General features: G+C 39.0%; 1 protein-coding gene across 1 annotated transcript; it reads right to left on the bottom strand.

Moving 5' to 3' along the window:
• Positions 1-685: 685 nt before the first annotated feature.
• On the bottom strand, positions 686-6,249 carry LOC138316106 (epimerase family protein SDR39U1-like). Its single transcript, XM_069257610.1, has 4 exons — positions 6,126-6,249; positions 2,823-2,944; positions 2,234-2,380; positions 686-1,688 (listed from the first exon to the last, which is right to left on the bottom strand). The coding sequence occupies exons 1-4, from the start codon at positions 6,131-6,133 to the stop codon at positions 1,249-1,251; spliced, it is 717 nt and encodes a 238-aa protein (XP_069113711.1). The 5' UTR covers positions 6,134-6,249; the 3' UTR covers positions 686-1,248.
• Positions 6,250-9,528: the final 3,279 nt, after the last annotated feature.

The raw sequence follows: 9,528 nt of genomic DNA, 5'->3' as shown, positions 1-9,528 counted from the left end.
ATGTACAGTGTGTTTAATCTAAGTTACAAATGAAACGCTGAGAACAACACACAAGTGTTAACAAGTGGCAGCTTTGGGATTTTTGTTGGTAAATTGTTAGAGTTGTTTGTCTAAATTTTATTAAAATTTTTGTAAGTACGTTTTTATTTCCATGCAAGTTTCTTATTCTGCTTATTATATCAACATAGTTGATACCAAAAGTGATTTTCATTTGTTAAACACTTTACTTTTGAGTTTCCTTTGCCACTTTGTGATGTCACAACACTCATTCACTCACGGCAAAGTGGAGTGTGTTCATGACAGCATTTAATATATCTTTTGCGGCATTAATTTTGCGAAATAAAATCGCACATTGAATTAAGTTGGTTTACTTTACAGTATTTAAATATTACAGTAAGCTCCCATGTTGGTAGGTATCCACTGTGATGTCATTATTTTGTGAATGAAATTCACATCATTTTCTCTGAAAAGTATGATGTTGCACTCACAAACACATGAAATCACAATCAGTACCTACCAGCAAGGACAAATAGCTCTGTAATATGCAAATACAGAGAAAGTTTTCTGGAGAACTTACAAAAATAAACATAATGCTGGAGTGATGACTTTACAAGGGTGTTATGTTGTTTTGTGTAAAAAAACCTGATAATCAATATTTTTACCATATGTATAAATCAAAACCAACTGAATTCTTCAATATTTATTTTCAATCATGAAATATCTTTCAAGTACCTGGTAATGATGGAATAAAGAGGCATGATTAGTCATACATTACAAATCTAAACAAAAAATAATGGGTATTGATGGTTATGTAATGGAAGTCCAGCTTTATACTATACTTAGCAGCTAATAGTACGCATGCTACATACAAATGATTTATTGGTGTAATGAAGAATGAAGAAAACATTTCACTTGATGCATTTTACATCATGTTAAACTTAGATGATCTCTCGCCTTGCAAGGATATATCGTACATTAATAAGTCTTATCATTTTTATATCTGAGTATATTTGTAAATTTTACAAGACTGCAAAAATAAAGAAAAAAGGAAATATATATGTATATATGTGTATAGCATGGATGGATGTTGATGAAAAAGTATGCCCTATGGCATGCAAATGTTAGTTTATGGGTAAGCATCAATCTCAACACTACAACACACAAGAAAACATTTAATTTTGCTTAATATCATCGAAGAAATTGAGGTAAAAACTTAACAATATATTTCACAAACATACTTTGACACACTCACGCATTACGTTTAATAGCAAAATTAGCTACCGCTGCTTTACAAGCCTCACTAATGTCCGGATACCTATACACATAGCCAGTGTTTAATGTTCTCTCGGGTGATACACACTGGCCTTCCAAAATTATTTTTGCCCTTTCAGACCCAAACATGACTTTGATGGTAGCCTCGTTAACAAACCCTGGCATCAGGGCAGGCCGAGACATAGACTTGGCCAGAGCATCAGAAAACTCCTTGTTTGTAACTGCCTGCGGGGACACACCATTCAACACTCCATGGACAGAGTCAGTTATGATGCCATGGTGAAATATTCCGGCCAGATCCTGGACATGTATCCATGGCAGCCATTGAGTCCCTGATCCTATCTTACCACCACCTCCGAAGAAATAGCTCGGGTAGAGTTGTTGTATCATCCCTCCATCCCCGGCCAGTACCACGCCTACACACAGACATATCAGTATGCATAGGTATTTATACACAGTCATAATATGGAGATTTTACACATATATGTACAAATATCAAACAAATTCTGGTACAAATGTTTGTTTATTGTATGTAAAAGTTTACAGCTCCAATATGTACTTAAATTCAACTTTATGAACACTTAAATTATAATTTTGTTTTATTTTCACCAAAAGTCGTTTGAAAAGGTATTCAATACATATCAGTGGCAGACATTGCCCCTAGAACCTGGATAAAATACTGTGTAACATGACTAGGCCGGGGCCTGAACCAACAGAACGGTTCCAAGAGTGGGCCACACTGCTTAACTACGTTACACAGTACTGACACTCATCTGCTTAGCCACTAAAGCTAGCTGATGTTACATACTGTTCTCACCACTGGGAGAATGTGATACTGTTGTTACTGTAATTTTACAGGTTTTGACAACTCAACTAAAACTATTCAACATTATAAAATGATAATGAAAACATTAGCTGACAGTAATTATCTACCGTCAAGGAATCTCCTGTGACAATTTACCTGATCTTACTGTAAATTGTCGTGTTTTAACATTTTCTGGTAATTTAGCAGCAGCCTCCCAGTCAATGACAAGCTTGGACAGGAAGTCAAAGTCCTGTGCTGGGTTGTCTTCTGTGTAGACTTCAGTAGGACTTGGTTTATAGCCAGCTTCAAAGATAAAGTAAATTTATAACTCAAATTGGTGGTGAAATATGATAAATACTTGCTTTACATTTACTGATAATTATCCTTGCTTTGAATTACTAATTACTGACAATAATTACTGTACTATTATATAAGAAAGTATGTCTGTAATTTTCCCCCAATAAGATATGTTGCTTGACTGGTTCAGTTTTCTTTTGCTCTCATGAGAAATCAAAAGCTGCTGCTATAAACCTTGGCCTTTGACCCAAAAAGAACAAGTAATAGCAAGAAAAATTTGATGAGTCCTCTTTAATCTGAATTGCATGCATTATCAAGAAACTTCAAATCAAAATCTCTGGTTATGGATGTGACATTGAACCTAAAGATACTGGTAAAATACTAAACACACGCTAAATGGGAAAGCAGAATGAAAACAAAGCCAAATTCAATATTTCAGAACGCTTACCAACTCCAGATATTGATGCAAACACTTTGGGAGGAGTTTTGGCCTGTGTGATGTAGGACACTAGTTTTTTGGAGGTTTCTATTCTACTGGACCTCACCTTCTCCATAAACTCTGAGGTCCATCTACAACAACAATCAATGGCAGATAAATCACCAGTAACTCAAAACCAAGCTTCATTTACAACAACAAGAGGCCAAAAGGGCCTTAACGGTCATCTGACTACCTTGGCAATAGTAAAATTAATTATATACCCGGTATGGTGTCACATTGTCAGGACCATGTCAGGATCATTTTCAATTTCTTACAACAAATTTTATTTCAAACAAGAGGCCCAAGGGCCTTAACATATAGGAAATTAATTAGATATAGTGTCATGGTAGCCATCTTCGATTTGGGATCAACCAGAGATGTAACAATACTTTGTTGGGACCATGTCAGGATTATTTCATGCAAGTTTCAGCCAAATCGCACCGGTAGAACTTGAGAAGAAGTTAACAAGAGATCCCAGAGGGATCTTGGTGCCCACCAAAGAATGATCTATATCTGACAAAGGAAAGATGGATCTTTTCTCTACTTTTTAAACGTTTTCAAACATACTACATATAAAATTTGAGACAGATCGCTTCAGTACCTTTTGAGAAATAGCGGTAACAAACTTCAACTATCAAAATACAAGATGACTCCTTGGCGGCCATCTTGCTGATCAATCGGTCCCAAATCATAATATACACAACTAGGGCCCTAGGGGAACCTACATGTGAAATTTGAGAAAGATCCATTCAATACTTTCTGAGAAATAGCGATAACAAACTTTGAATATAAAAATCCAAGATGGCTGCCTGGCAGCAATTTTGTTGACCGATCAGTCCCAAATCACAATATGCACAACTAGGGCCCTAGGGGAACCTACATATGAATTTTGAGACAGATCCCTTCAGTACTTTTTGAGAAATAGTGATAACAAACTTTGAATAACAAAATCCAAGATGGCTGCCTGGCGGCCATCTTGTTCACCGATTGGTCCAAAAATGCATTATGCACAACAAGGGTCCTAGGCGAACCTACATATTAAATTTGAGAAAGATCCCTTCATCACTTTTTGAGAAATAGGGATATCAAACCTTAACTATCAAAATCCTATCAGCCTCAAAATCTGTATGGCAAAAATAGGGACCAAGGGTAACCTCCATGTGAAGTTTGAACAAAATTCCTTCAGTAGTTCTCAAGAAATATCGATAACAAACTTCAACTGCCAAAATCAAAGATGGCTGCCTGGCGGCCATCTTGTTTTTCCGATCAGCCTCAAAATCTGTATGGCACAAATATGGACCAAGGGTAACCTTCATGTGAAGTTTGAACAAAATCCCTTCAGTAGTTCTCAAGAAATATCGATAACAAACTTCAACTGCCAAAATCAAAGATGGCTGCCTGGCGGCCATCTTGTTTTTCCGAGCAGCCTCAAAATCTGTATGGCACAAATATGGACCAAGGGGACCCTCCATGTGAAGATTGAACAAAATTCCTTCAGTAGTTCTCAAGAAATATCGATAACAAACTTCAACAGCCAAAATCAAAGATGGCTGCTTGGCGGCCATCTTGTTTTTCCAATCAGCCTCAAAATCTGTATGGCACAACTAGGGAACAAGGGTAACCTTCATGTGAAGTTTGAACAAAATCCCTTCAGTAGTTCTCAAGAAATATCGATAACAAACTTCAACTGCCAAAATCAAAGATGGCTGCCTGGCGGCCATCTTGTTTTTCCGATCAGCCTCAAAATCTGTATGGCACAAATATGGACCAAGGGGACCCTCCATGTGAAGTTTGAACAAAATTCCTTCAGTAGTTCTCAAGAAATATCGATTACAAACTTCAACTGCCAAAATCAAAGATGGCTGCCTGGCGGCCATCTTGTTTTTCCGATCAGCCTCAAAATCTGTATGGCACAACTAGGGACCAAGGGTAACCTTCATGTGAAGTTTGAACAAAATCCCTTCAGTAGTTCTCAAGAAATATCGATAACAAACTTCAACTGCCAAAATCAAAGATGGCTGCCTGGCGGCCATCTTGTTTTTCCGATCAGCCTCAAAATCTGTATGGCACAAATATGGACCAAGGGGACCCTCCATGTGAAGTTTGAACAAAATCCCTGCAGCAGTTTTTAAGAAATAGTGATAACAAGCATTGTTTACGGACAGACGACGGACGGCGGACGATGGACCACGGACCACGGACGCAGGGCGATTTGAATAGCCCACCATCTGATGATGGTGGGCTAAAAATGTGTTTTCATGATGGCAGGCTGTGGCGACCATCTTGGAATTCAGATCAACCCGAAAAATAACAACACTTTGTCGGGACCATGTCAGGATCATTTCATGCAAGTTTCAGCAAAATTGCACTGGTAGAACTTGAGAAGAAGTTCAAAATGTGTTTTCAAGATGGCGGCTGTGGCGGCCATCTTGGATTTTCAGCCAAATCGCACCGGTAGAACTTGAAAAGAAGTTCAAAATGTATTTTCAAGATGGCAGCTTTGGCGGCCATCTTGGATTTAAGATCGACCCGAAAAATAACAACACTTTGTCAGGACCATGTCAGGATCATTTCATGCAAGTTTCAGCCAAATCACACCATTAGAACTTGAGAAGAAGTTCAAAATGTGTTTTTAAGATGGCAGCTGTTGCGGACATCTTGTATTTCAGATCAACCCGAAAAATAACAACACTTTTCGGGACCATGTCAGAATCATTTCATGCAAGTTTCAGCCAAATCGCACCTGTAGAACTTGAGAAGAAGTTCAAAATGTGTTTTCAAGATGGAGGCTGTGGCGGCCATCTTGGATTTCTGATCGACCCAAAAAATAACAACACTTTGTCAGGACCATGTTAAGATCATTTCATGCAAGTTTCAGCCAAATCGCACTGGTAGAACTTGAGAAGAATTTCAAAATGTGTTTTCAAAATGGCGGCTGTGGCGGCCATCTTGGATTTCAGATCGACCCGAAAAATAGTAACACTTTGTCGGGACCATGTCAGGATCATTTCATGCAAGTTTCAGCCAATTCGCACAGGAAGAACTTGAGAAGAAGTTAAAAATGTGTTTTCAAGATGGCGGCTGTGGCGGCCATCTTGGATTTTGGATTGACCCGAAAAATAACAACACTTTGTCGGGACCATGTCAGGATCATTTCATGCAAGTTTCAGCCAAATCGCACTGGTAGAACTTGAGAAGAAGTTCAAAATGTGTTTTCAAGATGGCGGCTGTGGCTGTAGGCGAGAAAAACTCTAAACATATGGTGATTTATACCTTTTCATTGGGTTTAAAATGTTCTCTCCGGCCACATTCACTACTGCTGTGGTGTTTTCTGGGAGGCCGTTACGGTCCAAATCATTCTGATAAATGGAGAAATTACAAACAATTTCTGATTAAACATTTATACAATGTATAAATCGATCTATATTTAAACCAAGTATTCATACAATGTATAAATCAATCTGTATTTTAACCAAGTATTCATACAATGTATACATTGATTTATATTTAAACCAAGTATTCAGTCAATGTACATGTATAAATCAATCTATATTTAAACCAAGTATTCAGTCAATGTACATGCATAAATCAATCTATCTTTAAACTAAGTATTCATACAATGTATGAATCAACAATGTATCAATCAATCTATATTTAAACCAAGTATTCATACAATATATATATCAATCTATACTTGATGTGAGAATCAATGCAAGATATATCAACAGGATTGCCCGATAGATTGAAGATTAATTTCTGCAATGTCTACTGTAGAATGAATATAGATTAATGGCTGGTGTTTCAGAATATCTCAATAAAATTTTTGATGAGGAGACTTATTTTGGGGTTTAGTGGGTGGGAGTTTCATATGCGGTTGGACACTGTTTGTTGTCAGAAACTGAATAGAGAACAATACTTATTTACAGGTGGACACATATGAGTGGATGGAGCCTTATTTGTGGGTAGAGACTTATTATATGATGGAGCCTTATTATATGATGGAGCCTTATTTGTGGGTAGTGACTTATTAGTGGTTGGAGCCTTAATTGTGAGTAGAGACTTATTATATGATGGAGCCTTGTTTGTGAGTAGAGACTTATTATATGATGGAGCCTTGTTTGTGGGTAGTGACTTATTAGTGGTTGGAGCCTTAATTGTGAGTAGAGACTTATTATATGATGGAGCCTTGTTTGTGGGTAGAGACTTATTAGTGGTTGGAGCCTTGTTTGTGGGTAGAGACTTATAAGTGGATGGAGCCTTGTTTGTGGGTAGAGACTTATTAGTGGATGGAGCCTTGTTTGTGGGTAGAGACTTATTATATGATGGAGCCTTGTTTGTGGGTAGAGACTTATACGTGGATGGAGCCTTGTTTTTTGGGTAGACACTTATAAGTGGATGGAGCCTTGTATGTGGGTAGAGACTTATTAGTGGATGGAGCCTTGTTTGTGGGTAGAGACTTATAAGTGGATGGAGCCTTGTTTTTTGGGTAAACACTTATAAGTGGATGGAGCCTTATTTGTGGGTAGACACTTATAAGTGGATGGAGCCTTGTTTGTGGGTAGAGATTTATAAGTGGATGGAGCCTTGTTTGTGGGTAGACACTTATAAGTGGATGGAGCCTTATTTGTTGGTAGAGACTTATTAGTGGATGGAGCCTTGTTTGTGGGTAGACACTTATAAGTGGATGGAGCCTTGTTTGTGGGTAGAGATTTATAAGTGGATGGAGCCTTGTTTGTGGGTAGACACTTATAAGTGGATGGAGCCTTGTTTGTGGGTAGACACTTATTAGTGGATGGAGCCTTGTTTGTGGGTAGAGACTTATAAGTGGATGGAGCCTTGTTTGTGGGTAGACACTTATAAGTGGATGGAGCCTTGTATGTGGGTAGAGACTTATTAGTGGATGGAGCCTTGTTTGTGGGTAGAGACTTATAAGTGGATGGAGCCTTGTTTGTGGGTAGACACTTATAAGTGGATGGAGCCTTGTTTTTTGGGTAGACACTTATAAGTGGATGGAGCCTTGTATGTGGGTAGAGACTTATTAGTGGATGGAGCCTTGTTTGTGGGTAGACACTTATAAGTGGATGGAGCCTTGTATGTGGGTAGAGACTTATTAGTGGATGGAGCCTTGTTTGTGGGTAGACACTTATAAGTGGATGGAGCCTTGTTTGTGGGTAGACACTTATAAGTGGATGGAGCCTTGTTTGTGGGTAGACACTTATAAGTGGATGGAGCCTTGTTTGTGGGTAGACACTTATAAGTGGATGGAGCCTTGTTTGTGGGTAGACACTTATAAGTGGATGGAGCCTTGTATGTGGGTAGAGACTTATTAGTGGATGGAGCCTTGTTTGTGGGTAGACACTTATAAGTGGATGGAGCCTTGTTTGTGGGTAGACACTTATAAGTGGATGGAGCCTTGTTTGTGGGTAGACACTTATTAGTGGATGGAGCCTTGTTTGTGGGTAGACACTTATAAGTGGATGGAGCCTTGTATGTGGGTAGACACTTATAAGTGGATGGAGCCTTGTTTGTGGGTAGACACTTATAAGTGGATGGAGCCTTGTTTGTGGGTAGAGACTTATTAGTGGATGGAGCCTTGTTTGTGGGTAGAGACTTATAAGTGGATGGAGCCTTGTTTGTGGGTAGAGACTTATTAGTGGATGGAGCCTTGTTTGTGGGTAGACACTTATAAGTGGATGGAGCCTTGTTTGTGGGTAGACACTTATAAGTGGATGGAGCCTTGTATGTGGGTAGAGACTTATAAGTGGATGGAGCCTTGTTTGTGGGTAGAGACTTATAAGTGGATGGAGCCTTGTTTGTGGGTAGACACTTATAAGTGGATGGAGCCTTGTTTGTGGGTAGACACTTATAAGTGGATGGAGCCTTGTTTGTGGGTAGACACTTATAAGTGGATGGAGCCTTGTTTGTGGGTAGACACTTATAAGTGGATGGAGCCTTGTTTGTGGGTAGACACTTATAAGTGGATGGAGCCTTGTTTGTGGGTAGACACTTATAAGTGGATGGAGCCTTGTTTGTGGGTAGACACTTATAAGTGGATGGAGCCTTGTTTGTGGGTAGAGACTTATAAGTGGATGGAGCCTTGTATGTGGGTAGAGACTTATAAGTGGATGGAGCCTTGTTTGTGGGTAGAGACTTATAAGTGGATGGAGCCTTGTTTGTGGGTAGAGACTTATAAGTGGTTGGAGCCTTATTTGTGGGTAGAGTCTTATTAGTGGTTGGAGCTTTGTGTTTGGGTAGACACTTATAAGTGGATTGAGCCTTGTTTGTGGGTAGAGACTTATAAGTGGATGGAGCCTTGTTTGTGGGTAGATACTTATTAGTGGATGGAGCCTTGTTTGTGGGTAGAGACTTATCAGTGGATGGATGGAGCCTTGTTTGTGGGTAGAGACTTATAAGTGGATGGAGCCTTGTTTGTGGGTAGACACTTATTAGTGGATGGAGCCTTGTTTGTGGGTAGAGACTTATAAGTGGATGGAGCCTTGTTTGTGGGTAGAGACTTATAAGTGGATGGAGCCTTGTTTGTGGGTAGAGACTTATAAGTGGATGGAGCCTTGTTTTTTGGGTAGACACTTATAAGTGGATGGAGCCTTGTATGTGGGTAGAGACTTATTAGTGGATGGAGCCTTGTTTGTGGGTAGACACTTATAAGTGGATGGAG

This window comes from Argopecten irradians, chromosome 2 (assembly GCF_041381155.1).
Source record: "Argopecten irradians isolate NY chromosome 2, Ai_NY, whole genome shotgun sequence".
Lineage (NCBI taxonomy): Eukaryota > Metazoa > Mollusca > Bivalvia > Pectinida > Pectinidae > Argopecten > Argopecten irradians.
Note: the sequence above shows the minus strand (reverse complement) of the source record. Positions and strands in the feature narration are given on the sequence as shown.